At 36.3% G+C, this 23,679-nt stretch overlaps 2 protein-coding genes across 2 annotated transcripts; both read right to left on the bottom strand.

The window, feature by feature from the left end:
• Positions 1–10,071: 10,071 nt before the first annotated feature.
• LOC145955042 (uncharacterized) lies at positions 10,072–11,079 on the bottom strand. The gene has a single exon (XM_083069739.1). The coding sequence runs from the start codon at positions 11,077–11,079 to the stop codon at positions 10,072–10,074; it is 1,008 nt and encodes a 335-aa protein (XP_082925865.1).
• A 723-nt stretch (positions 11,080–11,802) lies between these two features.
• Positions 11,803–13,200, bottom strand: LOC109811243 (uncharacterized). Its single transcript, XM_020374921.1, has one exon. The coding sequence runs from the start codon at positions 13,198–13,200 to the stop codon at positions 11,803–11,805; it is 1,398 nt and encodes a 465-aa protein (XP_020230510.1).
• Between the last annotated feature and the right edge of the window lie 10,479 nt (positions 13,201–23,679).

Consider the following 23,679-nt stretch of genomic DNA (forward strand, 5'->3'; position numbering starts at 1 on the left):
TGAATGTATCTTTAGTCATTTTTTAAGTTATTATATATTTAACTATTTATATGTTTATACTTTCAATGTCAAGAATTAAAAATGTATAATTTTTTTTTTTAACTTTTATCCAGAACACCAAAAAATCCTGGACTGGCATGACCATATATGCTTGATGGTGAGTTTTTAATTATATATATTTAAGTTGTTTCTAACTTTCATACGACGATAAAAGTGATTCTCCAACAAAATAGACTTATCATCTAAACTTTTAACAGATAGAATCAGTGGGTTTACACGTGACTTGATTTGACTTATCAAATATTGCTTTAAAGACACATTTTTAGCATATTATCTTAGGTGATTTTTATATTATTTTTTAATTAAAAAAGTAGAATTTCGCCTCATTAATTAACTAGTTTCAAGTACAATACCGAATTTTATTGCATATGAGTTAATAAAATAAAACTCAAATTTTAAGTAGAGAATAACACCCAAAGTATTACGATAAAATTTTACCTAAAGTACGTACTACAATAAAGTTTTCTCTTTCTTTTTAATTATATAGAGTTATATTCAAACCCAATCCTACTAATCGGACAGGTTAATTATTATTTTATTATAAAATAAATCCAAGTAAATTTGCTTTACTACAATCAATGAAATTTTATTATATTGAAATTTTTGTTTTTGGTTAATTGACTTAAAAGTGTTTAAAAATAAATGAAATAGCATATATAGCAGAAAGATACTTGGTGGGTCTTCTTTTATGAAAGGAAACGTGTTGATAGAAGGGCTCAAAGATTCAATTAAATAAGGTACGTGTGTTATGTGTAAAGAGCAATGAGTAAAGACAAAAATGCGTGGCTATGGGTCAAGTACAAACTGAACAAATATTTTAGAGGTGCGTTCTGTCTCATTAGGTTTTTTCTACTTGATCATACTAAACAATTAAAGGCTTTAATTAAAGTGAATAATATTCACTTTAATGAAAAGATTAAAAAAAAAAAAAAGTGAAGAGAATTTTTTTAAAAAAACTATTTATATTTATTATATAGCTATGTAACATTAATTGTAGTTTTCTTATAAATAATTTTTATTTCTAAGGAAAAACTATTTTTCATTTATTATATGTTAAATTTATATTTTATCTAACTTATCCCAAAAGTTCTTTTATGAAGCAAAGAGTTGTCTTCTTTTATACATATATATAATTTAGACATATTATTAGTTAATATGTGATCTTTAATATTCTTTTTCATCTCAAGACTGAACATTTGTTGGATAAGTTAACAACAACTAATTGATAAAATAGAATATATATATATATATATATATATTATTTACAACTTGGGTTAAACTTAATTTACCTTTTAAAGTTCATTACACAAAAATTAATTTTTTGTGGCAATTAATTTATTATTTAGCGGTCATATAAATGGTCATTATTTTTTTTACCAGCATTTAAATAATGGCTGGTGTATTCAGTGTCGCTATTATCGACATTTATATAAAATGCTGGTAAATATCTACTAAATTGTCAGAAATTTATTTTTTTAGTGACAATTCTAATAGTCATTTTAAAAGTTATTTTTTTTCAATTGTCTCATTTACTTTAAATAATTTATTCCTATAATTTTCTTTTCTAAATTCATAACTTATATACCTTTTTATCTCTACTCGATGTGGGACTTCTAAGATGAGGGTTGTCTTTTATTTATATATTTTTAATTTATTATTTTTTTTCTTGTCTCTTAAGAGATGTGAGATTTATAATGTGAAAGTTACTCTCTAATTGTTTTATAGCACTATTGAACTTGGTAATAATGGATAATTTGATACCAATTTAGAATAGTGAATTAGGAGTCAACCCTATAAAATGAATCTGTAAGGTGATAGTTATTAATCACTTATATATTATTTAATTATCTTATCTCTAATCGATGTGGGGCTTAATTTTTTTCTAATAAATAATTGTCGCTAATAGTAAACTTTAGTGTAATATAAATACATTTTTAGTGGCTATTATATATTAGCCATTAATATTTTTATATATGGCGGTAATTAAATTATTGTCATTAAATAATTGTCGTTAATAACAAAATTTGTTGTAGTAGTTAGTTCATGAGACAAAAAATTACTCATATTTCTATATATTATATTGGTCATATTACTAGTTATTATAAGGTGTATATTTTGAAATATATTATTAATTTATTTAAATTTAAAAATTATATTATTGTCATAAGCTCTTTTTAATTCATTTTAATTAATTTTTTAATATATCTTATGGAAATAATTTTTAATTTATTCTAATTATATTATAAGTTTATTAAATTTAATCAAATTGTTTATTCCAAAACACCGTTTAAGGTGAACTTTCAAAATAGATGAATGTGACTAAACCTCTAAACATGTCAAAGTCAGTGACTCCTAATAACACTTATAAGTAACTCATATTATATTTTTATAATTTTTACTCCAACGAGAATTGCTTATAAGCACTCCAACTTTTCTACAATTTATACTACACCTTTTAATACCTCACACTACACTTTATAATAAATTAATTATTATAATAATTTATGTACAGAAAGGGAAAAAGAAAGTGAAGAAAAAACAAACAAAAAGTACAACAGAAGCAGGCAAGCACCCGTTGCTTCTACAAGACACGGACCTAAATTTTTTTTTTCTTCTTGTGCCACGCAAGCGTACTCCAACGGGCGTTCCTTGTTGGAGAGGGTGCTTGTGAATAAGAAACTCATTAAGCACCGTGCGTTGGAGGTGCTCTTAGTGCATCTAGGAACTTCCAAACACTACAACAATTAAGTTGTCGAGAAAGATTGTGTAGGTCCAACTTGTAAAATATAAACTTTTATTGTTTGGTACAAAAGATTCTGATCCAATGATTGGAAGTATAATACTGTGATGGAAAAAAAATGTTTAAAAGTATACTAATATATCAATATGTACAAGTCACTAGGCCTCGAAAAAAATTTTCGAACCATCCAAAAATCCGATTAATCCGAAATAAAACATAATTGTTAGGATGGGTGTGATTGATGAATATCAAATTAAAAAAAAAAAAGAAGAAGAAAAATTCAATTATAAACAGCTAAATTCGGAGGTGAGGTGAGGGTTAGAAAAATAAAATTCATTTCAACTTACATTGGAATGAGAATCAAATAAATTAAACAACTTTTAAAAGCTTTTTTTTTTTTCTCTCTATTAAACCATTTTACAAGTTACATTACCATTCACAAGTGGGTCTTAATAGAAAAAAAATACATATATAATCTAAAGCATTATATCTATTACTTTTTCTTTTTCATCATGAATGTCACCTTTCACTATCAATAATGATTCTATAAATTTATGTCAGACTTTATATTGTTGCAATGGATATGGAAAAACAAATATATAAATCATATAGATTTTATCTTCTACATGAAAGTCACCTTTCACGTTTAATGATTTTAGAGCTCAAACCTTTTTTTGCCATCCTTTTATTCTCTTAGCCACAATAACATAACATGTTCTCCTTCATAAGAACTACAACTTTGATACTTTCAAAAGAAGCTTCTTTTTCATCGGTTGTGATTCCAACTCTTTCGTTCACACCCAAAAATAAGAAGGAGCATACCCGCTACAACCTACTCGAACAATCTATACATTTGACACTCTTGAACCCGACTAAACTAAGATCTTAAATTAGTCAGAATCGGTTTCAATTTTGCATGTTTTGATTTATAATAGGTTTAAGATTTTGAGACCTTAACTGATCTGAACAGTATGATGATCATCCTTACAAGTCTCAATCCACGACTAGATATCTAATATATTACAATTTAAAATAACATTAAAATAAATTTAGTATGAATTTTGTTACTTATTATTACTTAAAACTTGATAAATTGTGAGTAAAGTATGTTTTTTTAGTACTCAATGTTTTAATCTCACTTAATCTTACAAAATCAACATTAGTGCAAAAAATTATATAATAGAAAAATGATTAATACTACCTTTCTATGCTAATAAGGTTGACCCTTTCCACAATTATAGGGAAATGATTAATATTTCCCTTTTAATTATTACTTCCTGCATTTCTTTTTATTGATTAGATTTTGATTAAAATTTTATTTATTTTTACGTTCAAGACAATATTAATTGTTATGTTGTTAATTATATCCTAACGTTTCACTTAACTTTTAATTAATTTACACATGACAACTCATATGCATTTATTATGAAGCAAAATGGAAAAAGGTATAATAGGAAACATTAAAATCAACAACTTGTTTTTAGTAAAATTTTGTTTTTATTTATCAATCATTTTCAAAGTTTAAAACTACATTAATTACTCTTTTATTAATTATAATCTTACATCTCATCTAATTCTGAATTAAATTACACTTACAACTAACATGTATTTATTGAAAGAAGACATAATAGAAAACATTAAAATCATTGTATGGAAAACTTAAGAATTTATTGTGTTTCTTAGTTTGTATATAACAATCTTAAACAACTATTAAAAAAGAAGGGAGATACTAATATCTCTTTATAATAAATTGTACCTGTCTGATGGGCACACTAAGTCTTCTAGTAGTCCAAAGGCCGAACGAGAGCTCCGATCCAATACGCTGGTGAGGGGGTTGGTACCTGCAAAAGGCACTCCAACGCTCAAGTCAGGACAAACACGAATATCTAAGGTAATTAATGAACAGTGACGTTACCTTTTGACCTGAGCTATTTATACTGACATTTATGGGCCCTGGACCCCATGGGCCTTGCACATATTTACCGTATTAGGTAATACACCTTAATCAGCTAATTAACCCCTAATCTTTGATTAAGAGTAACAAGTGATAATAGGCCGATCCTGGTGGCCGATTGGCGTTCGGCTACCCGGTTCTGCCATTCGGCGACCGATAGGCTGGTGGCCGAACGCCCTTACCTGTACACTGCCCCCCAGCCTTGAAGGTGAACGGTTGTGTACCTGTAACCGTTGGATCTTGGAGATTGAACGGTTACATTTTTTCAAAACTTGAACTTTCCCGCCCCTTTTTGGAGTTTATAAATAGCGGAGTGGTAGGGCCATTCACACGTATTGCTCTCAACCGAATTGTGGTAGTCGAAATTCTCTGAAGCCAATCCGATTAACAATTGTGATTCTGTGAAGAAATTGGTAAGTTTTTATCGCCATGGTTAATACTTCTACAAGCTCTTCGGTCGGTAGCTCTCGACCGTCATCGTCCGAGGGGTCCCCGTCTAGTGATTCAAGTCGTCCAAGTATAGTTCGGTCTCCTATTGATGCCGAAAGTCCGGATGGTGGTGCTTCCTCTTCAGGAGAAACTTCTATTAGTGGGAGTGAAGAGGTTCAGGAAAAAACGAAGCGTGTGTCGAATCGACAGCGGTACGGTCCTTCCGAGGTGCCTGACTACGAGTGGGTGAATGGGGAGGTAACCTCCTATTATTCGCGTTACCAGGACACGAGCATGATTACAAATCTCCTGGATTACACAAAATGCTTGACTTTTGATGCCAAGGAGCAGCCATACCCGATCGGGATTCGGTCATGCCGAAACGATGCTTTTTCAAATCCCGATACAGTTTGTCTTGATCAAAGTGGTGTGAAGATGGAGTCGTTTTACATATACGACTGCCTGGTTCGGGATCTCAAGGTGAAACTACCTTTTGACGAGTTTACCATAGGGGTGTTAAAGGTATTGAATGTTGCCCCGACACAATTGCATCCGAATAGCTGGGCACAATTGCAAGGTTTCAAGCATTTATGCAAGTGTATTTGCATTAAGCCCTCTCCCCTCCTTTTTCTCTATTTTTATTCGTCCAGGCCTTCAATATTGGCTAAATGGCTTTCATTAAGCCGAGTGGGTGATCGGAAGCTGTTAGATAGTTTTACTTCATCATATAAGAACTTCAAGGCTGGATTTTCCGAGTGACGATCCGCCCGAATGGACGTCGCTTCTTCTTTGACCAGGACGATAAGAGTCTATTTCTGTTGTACTGGACCCGTGCCCCTCGGCCTTATGACGTGGTGCCGAAGAAGATGCTATCGGCCGAAGAGTGGAAGGACCTAAAGTTATTACTTTGTCTTCCTCGACGTTTGCCGACTAGGTCCTTAATTAACTTGATTGAATCTTCCGGTTGGGAGAACGATCTGATAGGTAAGTTATTTGTCCTGTTTCGGCTGTAAGCTTAATTCCTATTGATGTTTACTTAACCCTTTTTATAGGAATCATGGTTACCAGCGGTGCCGATGAGCTTAATATTCGCAACCTTCTTGCTGCGCGAGTGAAGCAAGTTAAGCAAGCTGGGGGTGTTGGTACTTCGACCATTGCACGGACCCCCCGACCTGAATAAGATGACCGAACGCCTCCATCTCCCGAACGCAAGAAAAGGAAGGGAAAGAAGGGGAAAGAGGTCAATCGGGAGCAACAAAAAAGGAAAGGTGTCGAGGAGCGACACGAGAATCCGAAGAAGGCTAAACAGGTGGCCGAGGCGTCGCCCAACCGGATCGTGATTGTGGTGCCGCCTCAACTAATGTCTCGGGCCTTTTTGAGTGATGATGTCCCGGCCGATACTCTGATTCGGCCCGATGCTGTGTCGCCCTTCGGGCAGGAGTTCTTGGCCGGCTTGGAGGCAAGGAACAAGTGGAGACTCTTCTGTGAGCTGCAAGCACGTTCATTGGCTCTGGCTCATCACTTGGCGATGGAGCCTATCGGTGAAGTGATGCACCTGAAGCAAAGACTGGAAGAAGCCGAGAAGGTTGCAGCCGAAGCTTTTTCGGTTAATGAACAAGTTGCAGCTAAAAACCGGGATCTGGCGGCCGAGTTGGATACCGTTCGGCGAGAAAATGATACTCTTCGCCTGATCCTTCAAAAGGCAGCTAATGAAGAGCGCCGCCGACTGGAGGTAGCTCAGGCCGAGTACGACCGCCTAAAGGAGCAGGCGAAAGAGAAAATTGTTGCTCAACATGAAGCCGGATTTAAACACGCTGTTCGGCAGGCCAAGCATTTCGGCCAATTTGAAGAAGGCTTCGAGTTTGACATGACCCACGATTTTTATCAAGGGTCGTTTATGTCATTTGTTGAGATGCCCCAAGGGGCCGACCCTGATGACGCTGAACTGGGTGCTGCCCCCCAAGCGGAAGATGATGCTGAAACTCCTTTTGAGGAAACCGCCACCGAAGGAGAAAACCCCGTGACCGAGACCGAGGCCGAGGGAAATCCCGAAATCACCGTTCAAGACGATCCAGCCGGAACCCCCGAGGAGTAGTTTAGCTTTTTTAGGGTTTAGTTTCTTGCTTTGGTAGATGTAGACTGGGGGCCGATAGAGCCTCCATTTTTGGAATGAAATGACATCGCATCTTTTTGAATCTTGCTGTCTTTAATAAATTTCGATTCTAAATTTTGTCAAATTTGTGCTTACGACTCAAATAATCAATAACCAAACGAACGTCTTTGCTTGTAAATTGAAACCCACTTACATTTTGAGAAAGACCGAGTGGATTCACTCGGAATTGCTTTGCTTTCTGAGCAAGACCGAGTGGACTCACTCGGAATTGCGTCGCTTTCTCAGCAATTCCGAGGTGATTCATTCGGAATTGCTTTGCTTTCTGAGCAAGACCGAGTGGATTCACTCGGAATTGCGTCGCTTTCTCAGCAATTCCGAGGTGATTCATTCGGAATTGCTTTGCTTTCTGAGCAAGACCGAGTGGATTCACTCGGAATTGCGTTGCTTTTTGAGCAAGACCGAGTTGATTCACTCGGAATTGCTTTGCTTTTTGAGCAAGACTGAGTGGATTCACTCGGAATTGCGTTGCTTTTTGAGCAAGACCGAGTGGATTCACTCGGAATTGCGTTGCTTTTTGAGCAAGACCGAGTGGATTCACTCGGAATTGCGTTGCTTTTTGAGCAAGACCGAGTGGATTCATTCGAAATTGCGTTGCTTTTTGAGCAAGACCGAGTGGATTCACCCGGAATTACATTGCTTTTTGAGCAAGATCGAGTGGATTCACTCGGAATTGCGTTGCTTTCTGAGCAAGACCGAGTGGATTCCCTCGGATTTGCGTTGTATTAAGATTGAAGATTGGCCGAGTTGATCAACTCGGGAGGGAAGCCTTTTTGCGTGAATTTCCGAAGGCACATCCTTGGCCGAGTTGATCAACTCGGGAGGGAAGCCTTTTTGCGTGATTTTTCGAAGGCACATCCTTGGCCGAGTTGATCAACTCGGGAGGGAAACCTTTTTGCGTGATTTTTCGAAGGCACATCCTTGGCCGAGTTGATCAACTCGGGAGGGAAACCTTTTTGCGTGATTTTCCGAAGGCACATCCTTGGCCGAGTTGATCAACTCGGGAGGGAAGCCTTTTTGAGTGATTTTCCGAAGGCACGTCCTTGACCAAGTTGATCAACTTGGGAGGGAAGCCCTTTTGAGTGATTTTTCGAAGGCACATCCTTGGCCGAGTTGATCAACTCGGGAAGGAAGCCTTTTTGCATGATTTTCCGAAGGCACATCCTTGGCCGAGTTGATCAACTCGGGAGGGAAACCTTTTTGAGTAATTTTCCGAAGGCACATCCTTGGCCGAGTTGATCAACTCGGGAGGGAAGCCTTTTTGAGTCATTTTTCGAAGGCACATCCTTGGCCGAGTTGATCAACTCGGGAGGGAAGCCTTTTTGCGTGATTTTCCGAAGGCACATCCTTGGCCGAATTGATCAACTCGGGAGGGAAGCCTTTTTGCGTGATTTAAAGTAAGATGAATGATGAGAAGGAAGAATTGAACTGTATTTCATTGATATGTGCCTCATTAAAAACCTTGTCGGCCAAAACCCCTTTTCACTTTTTTATAAGGGGAGAAAAGACCGATCAAGGAAAAGAGTGCACTCTTGTGATTACATTGTCATCGTATTACAAGAACTAACTATAGTATGTTTTCAAAAGCGACGCGTTCCATGTTCTTGGGATGACCTTGCCCGAGATCTCTTCAAGTTTATATGCACCGTTGTCGAGGCTGTGTCGGACTCGAAATGGTCCATCCCAATTTGCTGCCAACTTTCCTTCCCGTGGATTTTGCCTTGCCGTTCCTTGAACTCTCCACACCAAATCTCCTTCCTTGAAGCTTCTCTTGATGAGATTAGAATTGAATCGCCTGACCATTCGCTGCTTACAAGCTTCGACTATGATCTGGGCCTTGGTGCGGACTTCATCGGTCATATCGACTTCGGCTCGAAGTGATGCTTCATTAGCACCCTCGTCAAAATGTTGCCGCCGAAAGGATGGTTCCCCAACTTTGACAGGGATCATGGCATCGGTGCCATATGTTAGCCGAAAAGGTGTCTCTTTAGTTGTGGACTGACGCGTGCACCGATAAGCCCATAGGACTTCTAACAATTCCTCGGCCCAAGCTCTCTTAGCGTCTCCCAATCGCTTCTTTAATTCAGTGAGGATCACCTTATTAGCCGCTTCGGCTTGCCCGTTGGATTGCGTATGTTCGACTGACGTAAATCTGTGCTTAATGTCGAGATCTTGAATAAATCGGTTGAGTTTTTGATCAGTGAATTGCAGACCATTGTCAGTTACGAGGGCATGTGGAATGCCGAAGCGAGTAATGATATTCTTCCATAAAAATTTCTGGACATTCGCAGCTGTGATATTGGCAAGTGGCTCGGCCTCAACCCACTTTGTGAAGTAGTCTACGGCAGCTAATAAAAACTTGCATTGGCCCTTGACAATTGGGAATGGTCCGAGGATATCCATGCCCCACATTGCAAACGGCCAAGGTGAACTAATACCATGAAGCTCTTCAGCTGAAGCATGAATAAGATTGTCGTGCCGTTGGCATGACACACAATGCTTAACAAATTTTACGCAGTCATCCTTAAGGGTTGGCCAATAATACCCCGCCCGAAGCACCTTCGTGGCTAGGGTTCGTCCTCCTGAGTGAAAACCGCATATTCTTTCATGAATCTCTCTCAAGACATAGTCCTCTTGTACCGAATCAATACATTTCAATAGTGGGACCGAAAGACCTCTGCGGTATAACTCTCCTCCAATAATTGAATACCTGGCTGCCTATGTTCGAAGTTTCTTGGCGGCAAATGGGTCAGATGGCTCCTTGCCATGTTCAAGGTAATCTGTTATATCGGTGATCCATGTTCGAGTGGGCTCCCCAACCGTCATGCATTCGGTAGGTGTTACACTCGGAGTTGTAAGGTCCAGGTGAAGTGTGGTTCGTAACTGTCCAGGTTTCCGAGTACTGCTTGCTAACCGAGCTAACTGATCATCCCTCTCGTTATGTTTTCTCGGCGTGTGCCTTACTTGGACTTCATCAAAAGTACTACGCATTCTTTGAAACAAATGATAGTATTTCAACAAGCTAGAATCTTTAACCTGGAAGTTGTCATTTACTTGCTCTGCAACGACTTTTGAGTCAGTCCAGCACACCAATCGTCTGGCCCCGATCTCTTGTGCAAGTCTTAAACCTGCCAACAATGCTTCGTACTCGGCTTGATTGTTCGAAGCTTTGAACGCAAACTGCAATGACTGTTCGAGAGTCAACCCTGTTGGTCCTTCAAGGATTATACCAGCTCCACTACCTTGATTGTTTGAAGAGCCGTCCACATGCATCGTCCACATATCACTGAGAAAGTGACCCTTCGGTTGCAGTTCATTAACAAAATTCGCCAAGTATTGAGATTTGACCGGACCCCGTGGTTCGAAACTAATGTCGAATTCTGATAGTTCAATCGACCAAGCCATCATCCGCCCTGCTAACTCTAGTTTACGCAAAACCTTAGCGATCGGGCAGTCAGTTTGGACTATGACACAATGACTATGAAAATACTGTCTGAGGCGTCGAGCAGTGTGAACAAGTCCTAACGCCACCTTTTCTAGGAGCTGATATCTCGTCTCGGCCTCCTGTAACATGCGACTAATGAAGTAAATGGGTTGTTGCCCCCCTTTCTCTTGAATTAGAACGACACTGATTGCCTCATTCGATACACATAAATAGACCACCATATCAACCTCAGGAGCAGGTTTTGAAAGGATGGGGGGAGAGCCGAGACGTTCCTTCAACATCCGAAATGCTTTTTAACATTCGATCGACCATTCAAACTTTTTCACTTTCCTTAGCAATCCAACAATAGGTTTCGCTATTTCGGCCAAACATGGGAGGAACCGTGACAAAGCTGTGAGCCGTCCTGCTAGCTTTTGAACTTCTTTGAGGTTCCGAGGGCTCACCATGTCGACAACTGCCATGCATTTATCAGGACTGGCTTCCATGCCCCTTGCCGACAGCATAAAGCCGAGGAACTTTCCTCCTGACACACCAAATACACACTTTTCAGGGTTAAGCCTCATATCATATTTGTGCAACTGTTGGAACACCTCCGAAAGGTCAACTACGTGTTGCTCGAGGTCTCCGAACTTGACAACCATATCATCAACATACACCTCCATATTCCTACCGAGTTTTTGTCGAAAAATTTTATTCATTAATCTCTGATAAGTTGCACCTGCATTTTTCAACCCGAAGGGCATTACTTGGTAGCAATAATTGGCCGAGTCAGTTATGAAGGCTGTCTTTTCTTCGTCGCGGGGATGCATGGGGATCTGATTATACCCCGAATAAGCGTCGAGAAAGGTGAGGACTTTGTGACCAGAGGCACCATCAACTAGCCGATCTATGTTTGGGAGTGGGTAAGCATCTTTGGGGCATGCTTTATTGAGATTAGTGTAATCAGTACACATTCTCCATTTTCCATTCGGCTTTTTCACGATGTCAGGCATGTCAGAAGGTGTCTATGCAAAAAGGTCTTTATTTTTCACTATTACCCGGCACAGGATGGAACGATCTTTTTTAGATATATCAGCACCAATATATGTAACTTGAGCTGGGTGTAACCTGATTTGTAGCTGTATTTTTGGTTCAACTGGCTCTACACGCTCTTCGTCATTCATTCGCGGGTCAAGATCCCAAACTGACTCTTCAACCAATGCCGAAGAGTCAACAACATGCACCCTCTTGGACTTTGACTTTCTTTCTTCCATGGGCGTAACTCGCAAACTAGCAAAGTAGCATTCTCGGGCGGCCTTCTGATCGGCGTGTATAGTGATGATCTTCCCCTTGTCAGATGGAAACTTCATCGCTAGGTGCGGTGTTGAGACAATTGCCCCTAGTGCGTTCAATGACGGTCGACCGAGGAGGATGTTATAAGAGGTGTTAGCATCGACCACGATATATTTTACTTGAATTTCCCTACTTTCCTGTTCGTCAAAATAAAAGCGAGTGAAAAGTTTAATATATCCTTTGGTGCTTACTCTCTCTCCTGCAAAACCAACCAACGGGTCATCATAAGGAATTAACTCTTTTTCGGATATACCCAACTGCTTGAAGGTATTCCAATACAAGATATCTGCTGAATTGCCTTGGTCGATCAGTGTTTTCTTGACGATGCAATTGTGAATTTCTACACTGATCACCATTGGATCGTCTTGCACCGGATCAATGCCTTGAAAATCAGCATCAATGAAAGTTATTGTTGGCAATCGCCGAGAAGGTTGTCTATCAACGGCATTAACTGACCGGATGGCTCGTAGGTGCCTTTTTTGGGCTGAAGAAGTTGAGCCTCCGCCCGCAAATCCACCTGCGATTGTATTAATGATCCTCCTACGCGAAGGTGTCGAGTCATCTTTCCTGTCCCGCGATCTGCTTCGTTCGCGTCGGGATCTATCAGAACGGTCCTGTCTATGCCGATCCTGGTACCGAGGTTGATATGAGGAACGAGTTTGGGATGAGCCTGACCGATCCACAAAATTATGCAATTTGCCTTGTTTAATCAAATCTTCAATTTTGTCTTTGAGGGCCGCACACTCCTCGGTAGAATGCTCACGATTGCGGTGATACCAACAAGATTTACTAGTGTCCGCACGTGGTGGAGTGGATGCTCTCTTCGGGACTGCCAGCACTTCTGAAGTCAAAGCTTGCTCGAGTACCGCGGCTCGTCTTGTATTGAGTGGAGTGTAGTGAGTGTACTTCGGACCCCGTATAGGGCGGTCGCGAAGAGTTATCTCCTTGCCTCGCCCCCTGTATGGTTGTTCTGCTTGCTTCTCTGGCTTGCCCGATGGTTCGGGCTTGATTGCGATACTCAGCCAATTCTTCCATTTGCATATACTTATCGGCCCGCCTTCGTAAGTCATTCATGTCCGAAGGAGGCTTTTTGCATATGCTATTAACAAACGACCCAGGCTTTAAAGCTGTTGTGAGGTGATGCAGTGCAACAGCAGAATTGAGATCCCGGATTTCCAAGGAAGCCTTGTTGAACCGATCCATAAATGTCCGAAGAGACTCCTTTTTATCTTACCGAAGACCGACCAGGGATAGAGACGTCAAGCTGTGAGGACGAATCGTTGCAAACTGAATAGTGAACTGAGAAGACAACGTGTTGAACGAGTCAATGGAGTTAGGAGGTAGTCGAGTAAACCAACTCAAGGCCCTGCCTTTGAGAGACATCGGAAAAATCTGGCACAAGGCAGCATCATCAGTTGTACTCAACGTCACCTGTGTCAAAAAAACATCCAGATGTTCATCAGGATCTGTTGTACCATCATATTTATCAATGGGCAAGGATTTCCAGTTATCCATTAAAGGGAGTTGCATAATGGAGGGTGTAAAGGGGTGTCGGTGCGATCCAACAGTGGCCAAGTCTGCAGGACGACCAACAGTAGGTTGAGCCGAAGGGATTCTTAGAGGTGCTGCTACCGAGGCATGAGGAGCCGAGATATGGACCTCATGAGATTGATAGGACCCCTGGGTTTGCGTGTTGGTCACTTGAGTGGGTTTCCACGACGAATCATTTTTCAGTGCCTCGTTTTCGGCTCTTAAGGCCGAAAGCTCCTTTGCATCCTTCTCCCGCTGTTGTTTCATCGTGGCCATCTCCTGTTTCAATAAACGGACGGTTTCAGAGAGATCGGTCTCGTCCACCACCTCAACATGTTCCTCCTCAGGTTGTTTTTCTACCGTGTTTGTTCTCCTTGTTATCGCAATTTGGTCTTCTTGCTCAATTAATCTTCCAAACGTCTCAGTTCGGCCCCACGGTGGGCGCCAAAATGTACCTGTCTGATGGGCACACTAAGTCTTCTAGTAGTCCAAAGGCCGAACGAGAGCTCCGATCCAATATGCTGGTGAGGGGGTTGGTACCTGCAAAAGGCACTCCAACGCTCAAGTCAGGACAAGCACGAATATTTAGGGTAATTAATGAACAGTGACGTTACCTTTTGACCTGAGTTATTTATACTGACATTTATGGGCCTTGGACCCCATGGGCCCTGCACATATTTACCGTATTAGGTAATACACCTTAATCAGCTAATTAACCCCTAATCTTTGATTAAGAGTAACAAGTGATAATAGGCCGATCCTGGTGGCCGATTGGCGTTTGGCTACCCGGTTCTGCCATTCGGCGACCGATAGGCTGGTGGCCGAACGCCCTTACCTGTACATAAATAAAATGACAGAGAAAGATAAATACAAAAATAACATTATACAAGTTGTTATACAATTTTTGTTATACATGTAACATTACTAATCAAATTAAATTAAATTAAAGATGAACACGTGAATTAATTACATAATGTTGTTCTAACAATTTATGATCTTAAATTCAAGTATTGAGCATACATCTTGTAAAATATTTGAATTAAAATTTTTATCATCTATAATAGTGATCATATATTATTCAACGAGATTGCTTCCTTTGAAGGATATTTTGTCTTATACCAAAATAAAAAAATCTAAAATTATTTTTTATACAAAAACATTATTAAATTAACAGTTGATTCATGTAAGTTATTTTTATAATGAGTATTTTAGCCTTTTTTTATATATGATTAAAATTTAGAATATGTAACGATTTGTCATATTCCTACACTTTTCAGCTTAGCAACTAAAGTAGTGGAAATCCTAAATACAATTAGCTCAAGTTAACATGCAAATAATCCCTCTGTGTGTGTAAACTTCATCAACTAAAAAACATAAATGTACGTCTTTTAATAGGACTACAACTACAAGCTATACATATATGTATATACAATAATCCTAGACAGAAGCATAAAAACCTAAATTGTTGATCAAACAACTACTAAAACTAGTTACTTTAGAGTAGCTAAAGCAATGATGTCATCTTCCAACACGACTCTCGAAACTCGTACCACCTCCAACTTCTCCCTATTTTACTTCTATTACAAGTACAATCGTTGTATTTCAACCACAAGAAACACATGCAAGGGTAAACTTACACATAACAACATAACAAGTATAAAGGTAAAGTACAACTATACTATCAACATCAACATATATAAACCACATCATACAACTCATAAAGGTTTTTCAACTTAAAAAACACAACAACACCATAACTTACAACACAACATACAAATTATCAACACATCTTGTCCATAACACAAAAACCTAAGCAACAATACCACATATCAAATTTACAATTTATCAACACAACATAATGTGTTGTTACACATTTTAATTAGGAGATCTCTTACTACACAAGTAAGCAGTCTAAGTGACTTGATCCAACCGAACCAGCTTAACAACATGATCTTTTTGGGTTTGCTAGATCAATAGCAAATTTGGATGAAAATCCATAATGCAACATGATTTCTTAGATCTCACTACTTAAACTAGGAAAATCCAATATTCATGTCAAGGTTAGGATAGCTTGGGTGTGAGCCTACCATGGCCTTAGCATGCATAACTAAGCCTATTATAGAATTAGTTTGCCAACTAACCTCCAAATATTACGCCCCTTCCAGTACTAGTTAGGGATTTTGGCCTCCGACCGTGTACCTTACTTGGTTTGGTCACTTTATACATGTGTGGCTCAATCTTGTCACCATATAGATCTACATTTGGTCGCTTTAGTATGGCAATCTGATCCACATACTATATCAACTAAGAATTAAGAGGAGACTCAACACTCCACTTCAAAAATCAACTTCTCAATAAAGGTTTTCAAAAACTAGGCTCGTAGAGTATCACAACGCCATATCTTCACAATGAAATACTCATATTTTAAAACATCTATGTTTTAGTCCTAAACTAATCAACACAACTCAACTTCATGCCTTAAACATTATCAACACAACTACTTTAACACTACACAACACACAACTCTACTATAGTTCAACTACCATCAACTTGCAACTTTAAAAAACTTAAATATCAACCACCATCATCCTAGATCAAAATATAATGAACTATAATTATACAAAAACATGCAACACGTGAGTAACTTAATCTACAAACCACTTGTTCAACACTTAGCCAAATAAACAACACATTTTCATTTAGTATCTAGCGCTTAATGACATTCTCCCTAAACCTGACATCATTGAGACAGAGAGTCTCTGACTCGCTCGCACTTGACACCATTCTACCCGAGCTCGACATGAATGAGTCAAATAGTCTTGTGTCATTCACATTTGGTGTGCCTCATTTAGGCCTAGATCCTTTACCTGCCTCGCGCCTAATGTCACAATATTGATACTCGACATCATCTAGGTAGAGAGCTACTAATTTCGTCACACCTGATGCCACTTAACTAGCACTTGACGTCACTAAGTCAAAGCTCCACGCCCGATGCCCCTCAACCCATGTCTAGTATGATCAAGTCAGAAAACTCTCCTCTAACTCGTGTCTAACGCTACTAATCCCATGCCCAATGTGATAAGCTAGAGAGCCTCTAACCTATATCATACTCATGCCATAAAGTTGTGCTTGGTGTGATGGTGAATTATGCACTTGGCATATTCGCATTTTATTTTTGGCTCAATCCACCTGAAACTTAGAAAACTCCTACATGCAATGCACCAATTAATATACATGCATCATAATCAGTTCAATTCTAGTTAGATGAACAACATGTAACTATAATCAAATACTAGAATCATCATTCTCTTTCAAGAAATGCAAAACACGCAAAACTCAATAACTCAAATCTTCTTTCATGATTCAGTTCAATCAACAATCTGTAAGAGGAAAACTACATGAAATCAGCATCAACAATCCGACATCTAGAAATCATCGAGCTTCTTTTACCTCAAGTCATCTAGAAAAAAGGTACAAGATGAGAAGAATGAAATCCTCCAAGACTCCGCACGACTAATCCACATCTCTAATTCTTAGCACTGAGTGCCTTGAATCTCAACTAAGTTGTTATTAACTCCAGGGAAGGGATCCTAGCACTCTTGAGATCTCAAAAGAAGAAGGAAATTGTAACTCTAGAGAGCTCCTTTTTCTAGCTTCTCTCTAGCTTTCTTTAAGAAATGAACTTATGAAACTTAAGTCTTAAGGAAAACATTATATACCTTCCCTTAACTAGTCAACTTGACCTTAATTCATAACAACTCTTAAATAACAAAAACACATTAGAATTCTTAAATCCTTAGAATTTTACAACAATTATACAATTAAACACAATATCAATTTAATTAATAAAATCAATAATTATTAACAAAATGTACAGCGTTACAAATTAAATAAATATTTTTAACTATATTTTAAATTATTATATAAATTTATTTTTAGCTATTAACATTTATTTTAAAAAAATGAAATTCAATTTAAAATCATAGTTAAAAGATATTAGTTCTTATTTTGGTAAAAACCACAAGTGTCATCCACGGTAGACAACGACAAACTTTTATGAGTATTTAATATATTTACATACTCAAGAGTCAAACTTGATATTATAGTAAAAATAGCTGACAAATAAATTTTCTAAGACGTACTAATAACTATCCTAAAGGACTTATGCTTAGTATCTACGCAAGCCCCCATGATACAACAAAAATATATCATAATAGAACTGAGACTATAGAACTTAGCAAGAAGAAAGTTTAGAACCTAGAGCATAAGATATCTAAAAGAGAAGAAAGAGCTTTTAGTGTATCTTTCCCCTTCAATAGAGATGCCTATTTATAGGGAGCTGGGGCATCAAGCGAAATAAAAAAATATTTAAAGAGAATAATGGGTAATAAAGCACCAATGATCAGAAAGCAAAAAACCTTAAAAAGAATAACGGGTAATAAAGCACCAACAATTAGAAAACAAAAAACCTATGAGTAATCAATTTCAGAAGATGCTAAATTTGTTACTCTCCTGAAGCCTATTTAGCTTTGAAATTATTTAAAATAATAATAAAAGAACATAAAAATTTACAAGAAGTTTGTGTATCTCGTGCACAGGGGGGACAAATTGGCTAATTTATACTACAATAGACCTACTTGGCCCATGTACATGGGTGCGAGCCTCACCACTTATGCTCTTTATATGCTTATATCACAACTTGATATATAAACCATTCTCCAAAGGTAATAGTAGTCAATGTGAGACTTCTTCCTTTTGTAATACCTTATATACAACAGATACTACTTGTTAAATTGAAACAATCTCATCCCAGTTAATCAATGTTTTTGTCATTAATAAAAGATAATCTAAATTAAACTTTTGATCTTTTATCTTATTTTTAAAATTTATTTTAATCCTTTATCTTTCAAAAAAAATTCATTTTGGTCTTTTATCTTTTAAATTTCGTTTTATTTGGTCATTTTGAAACAGTTATTATTTTCAATTTTGATATATTATTTTTAATCATTTAATGAATGATTTAAGACTTGAAACTTGTTTTATTAGATTCATTTACATAAAAACTATTGATTCTAATTGATGTTTGAACCAAAAAAAGTCATAAACACGGTGAGAATCGTGTAAAAATGAATTCAACGAGCAAATAAAATATTTTAAAAAAATATAATTCAAATTAGTTTCTAGTTGCTTGTGCGGTATATTTTTTTATGCAATTTTCATAATGCATAGTGTTTTTTGTTTAAAACATCAATTGAATTGCATAATTTTTGTGTAAATGAATTTAATGGGATAAGTTTTGCATCGTAAAATAAGCAAAAAAAAATAATTCAAAATTTTGCTATAAAATTGAAAATGGTCATTGTTTTAAAAGGACAAAATTGATCCAAATTTAAAAGATAAAAAACCAAAATTAGCATTTTGAAAAGTAAAAGACTAAAATGAATCTAAAAAATAAAATAAAGAACTAAAGGTATAATTTATCATTAAAAATATTAGATTAAAAGAGAAGAAAAGTTAAAATTTTCAAATATACATATAAAAATAAAATAAAGGTATTTTGAGAGAGAGGGATAAATTGAAAATTTTGGATAATTGGGAAGTAACGTGTAAAGGTAGGCATGACAATAAAGTGACCTAACTAGAAAGTAGTTTGAAACATGATTCAATAATTAATTTATTGAATATATTTCATTAACTAAATGAGTTGAACTTGAGTTAAAAGTTAAACTCAATATAAAAAAATGAGTCAGACTTGAATTACGTATAAATATATTTGTTTGGTTTATGATATCGTCTCAACATATAAATATATAGTTTATATAATTGACTATTTTATTTAATTCCAATTTATTAAAAATTTAAATAGCCTTCAAAATTTATATAAAAGTTAATGACAATAAAAGAGTTCGATACCTTAGGATTTCATGATTATGTAGAGTTTTTTTTATAATTATTTTATGCAATATAAAGTAATATTTATTTGTTACTAGTGCAAAAATTGGATTTAAAATCGGAGTTTTAAGATTGATTACAAGGTAACCGATCTTAAAAGTGACGCGGTGACAATTTTGTAAATAATATGAACACTTTTAAGATAGGTTATTTTATGAATGATCTTAAAAGGTATGTCTAATACAACTTTGAAGATCAGTTACAAAAAAACCGATCTTAAAAGTCGTATCAAACATCACTTTTAAGATCGGTTCTTAAATAACCGATCTTAAAAGTGCTACTTTTAAAATCGGTTATTTTAGAACTGATTTTGTATGTAGTATACAAAATCGGTTCATAAATAACCGATTTTAAAAGTATCGTCAGAAACCTTTTATATTTTCCTCCATTCTCATTCTCTTTAATCTTTCCCTCCATTCATTTTTTTACTCTCTCGCGCTCTCATTTTCTAAAGTCTCCAATAAGGTAAATTTCGTTGTCATTTTCGTTTTCGTCTTCTCATGCTCTTCTTGTGTCTCTTTTCGTTTTCTCATGCTCTTCTCTTGTCTATATTTTCGTTGTAGGTTCATTTTTGGCAAATTACGAAACTGAAACGGCCCGTTCTACAAGGAGAACGGGTCGTTCTGCCAGGAGAACGGCCAGTAGAATGACCCGTTCTCCTTGCAGAACGGCCCATACTCATTTTTAACAACCTGGAACGGCTCGTTCCAATTTTGGAATGGCCTGTTCCAGTTTAATTTTTTTTCACAGCCCGGACTTTTAAGATCGGTTATAGAACAATTGATCTTTAAAGTTAACTTTTAAAATCAGTTATTTAACTGATTTTAAAAGTCTAACTTTCAAAATCGTCTCTTTTAAAATCGGTTACGGAATCGATTTTCAAAGTTAAAAATAACCGATTTTAAAAGCCTTTTTTCCACTAGTGTGTGCAATTTTTGGTCGTAATTTTATTTCTTTAGAATCATGCATTGTAACCTTGTAAAGCTAATGTAATAAGTTATTGTTGTCTTTTCAAAAAAAATTAAACAATTATTTTATCTAAAAAAATCCATTAATAAATTAAAATTTTGAAATGTATAAGATTTTTTAAAAAAAATTGACTGTTAGTTCATATGATTCAACTTAACAAGCTATATCGAATTGTTAGTAAACTTGAATCAAGTTGTGTTCGAGCTAATAACAAAAGTTTACCTCTAACTCAAGTAGAGTTGAACCAAATATTGTTCAACTAAATCAACTCAACTCATTTTCAACTCTATATATATTAAGCACACTTGAATATTAGTTGAGAGATAATATTGGTAATGTTTGGTTAAGATATCGAAGGGGTGCGAGTTTAATTTACTCTTGTTATATATTTTGATTTATAATTAAAGTTATATTATTTATAATGTAATGATCCATTGGGTTATTACACTTACTATGATCTAACAATTAAACGAAAGCACAAACATCAAGCATTTGCTAGGATATCATGCAATAAGTAAGTAAATATCATGCGAGCAATCATATATGTAAGACATAAAACAATTGTTCCTAAACATATATACATTCATACTTTATATAAGAGAGTAACTATTGTATACAAAATAAACCTAATCGTTGATCAAATGTCTTTACAAGACCTAGCTACCTCATAGTAGCATCCTCCAAAAGAAAGTCACCTCCAGCATGACTCACCATCAACAACACAACTCGACCTGCTAATCTTGTCATGCTTTAATACCAAGTATGATTATAGCAATCCCAAACCACAAGGGATGACACAGGTAAGGTTGTGATACAAAAGAAGCGTCATACAAAAACATGCAACATAAGCAACTTTAAGTAAGCATCATTCAATACATTGTACGTACCATGTTCTTGCATACAACCTAAAGCACTCAAACAACTTGTACAACTTGGCAACTTCGTTATAGATACCATATAACACATAGTCATCAAACAACATTACACTCACAACTTTCACCATATAGCAACCTATACATCTTTACACCTTTAACTTAACCATTTTCAATATACACTAGACAACATGGACATCTATGTCATCAATACATCACAAACAACATATAACAATACAAACACTTATTCGAATATCATCCATCTCAACACCTTCAATAGAACATCATTATATATATATATATATATATATATATATATATATATATATATATATATATATATATATATACATATACACACGCACACAATTGATGTATCTTCACACATATCAACTTATGGAGATCTTTTACAATTGAGATGAGAAGTTTAAGTGGCTTGAGCTTACCAAATTACAATAGCTGGTATAATACCAGAAAACAACAATTGACACTAAGGCCAAAAATAGCGTCTGACACTATTACCAAAAATAACGGCAAGCATAAAGCTAGAAATAATAGTTAGTATAAGCTAGATTGATTTCTTAGATTTTGTCACTTAAACTCGGAAGTATAGTACTATGTCAAGGTGGAATAATTTGGATATGAGTCTACCATGACATTAGCTTAAAATGCCCTATGAGATTAGTCCACCGACTACCCTCTAAATACCATAACCTTCCAATACTCGGTTAGAGACTAAGTCTCACTCCGACTTCTTACTTTACTTGGTTGGTCACTTGTAATCAATATAGCTCGACCTTGCCCCTACCATGGTCACTTTATACACGTATATCTTGACCTTGCTCACATACGGATACCACATAGAGCTTAGAGGAGACAATTGAAAATAACACACCCATTTAGGAGTCAACTTACTTACTAATGAGTTCAACACAACATATATCCACACAATGGGATATTAAAGTTCGAAAACATCTTTAGCTCTTCTCTAGTTTCTATGTAACATGGATATGTATCACAACCACATGCTTAACAACTTAACACCATATATTGTTACAACTTAAACATCATTCAACTTATGTATTAACTAACCATACAACATAAAATCGTATCAACTTATATCTTTATGACTTAATCATCCTTCAATATAAATACCAACTTTCAACTTTACAACAATAATAAACACAACAACTTTCAACGTTAACAACTATCAACATCCATCTTATAACATATACATCATCATATTCAACACCAAACGTACAACTATCTTTCACCTTAACAACATAATTATCATCTTACATCATCCATCATACAGTTCATATATCCTCATTCAACTATAAGACAACTTAAAATATCATACAACATGTATCAACATACAACTTACATCTTAACATCATCAATTCATCTATCAACTTTCAACATAGGCATTCATCATCATAACATACATATACATCAAGATTTCACAATCAAAGCAACATGCAACCATACATCAAGGATTTACCATGAGCCAAAGATTCCCAACTTTAAAAACCCTCTTTAGTTGTAAATTTCATCAAGAAGAACAAATGAAAGTAATAGAGAATGTTTCTCAGCATCGAGAGCAATGCTTAACACCTAATTCTCTATGAGCCCAATGATCAACATTGGGAACAATGCTTAACACCTAAATTTCTACAAGCTTAATGCTCAACAACGAGAGTAATGCTCAAAACCTAACTATCTTTGAGCCTAATGCTCAGCATCAAGAGCAATGCTCAACACCTAAATCTCTATGAGCCCAATGCTCAACATCGAGAGTAATGCTTAGCTCCCGAATAAGAACAATCACTATTATTCAACTCCAAAACTTCAGATTCACACATGGAACTTAGAATCAACCACAAGCAACATCAAATTTCATATATATGCAACATTCTTAACTCATTTTCAACCAAAATCAACACATGCAACCATCAAGACATCAAAATTATCCACCTTTGCTCAACTCACTTAAGAGAACATCAAAATCTCAAATCCCCTTTGTGACCCACAACTCAACCACCAATAAATCCAACAATACAACACAAAATTAAGTGTTTCGAAAGGTATCAATCAACATGCATATCACACAGAAATAATGCAAGCTTCCCTTACCTCATTAACAATTTGGAATCGAAAAGAATAAAGGAAAAGATAGCAAGCTCCATACAACTTTAAGGATGGATCTCAACTCCTCCTGCCTTGATC

This window comes from Cajanus cajan, chromosome 2 (genome assembly GCF_000230855.2).
Source record: "Cajanus cajan strain Asha chromosome 2, NIPB_CcT2T_4, whole genome shotgun sequence".
NCBI lineage: Eukaryota > Viridiplantae > Streptophyta > Magnoliopsida > Fabales > Fabaceae > Cajanus > Cajanus cajan.

What these genes read in the sequence shown, in the direction of transcription:
- LOC145955042 (XM_083069739.1), bottom strand. Translation starts at nt 11,079, where the DNA reads ATGTTGAAGGAACGTCTCGGCTCTCCCCCCATCCTTTCAAAACCTGCT.
- LOC109811243 (XM_020374921.1), bottom strand. Translation starts at nt 13,200, where the DNA reads ATGACTTACGAAGGCGGGCCGATAAGTATATGCAAATGGAAGAATTGG.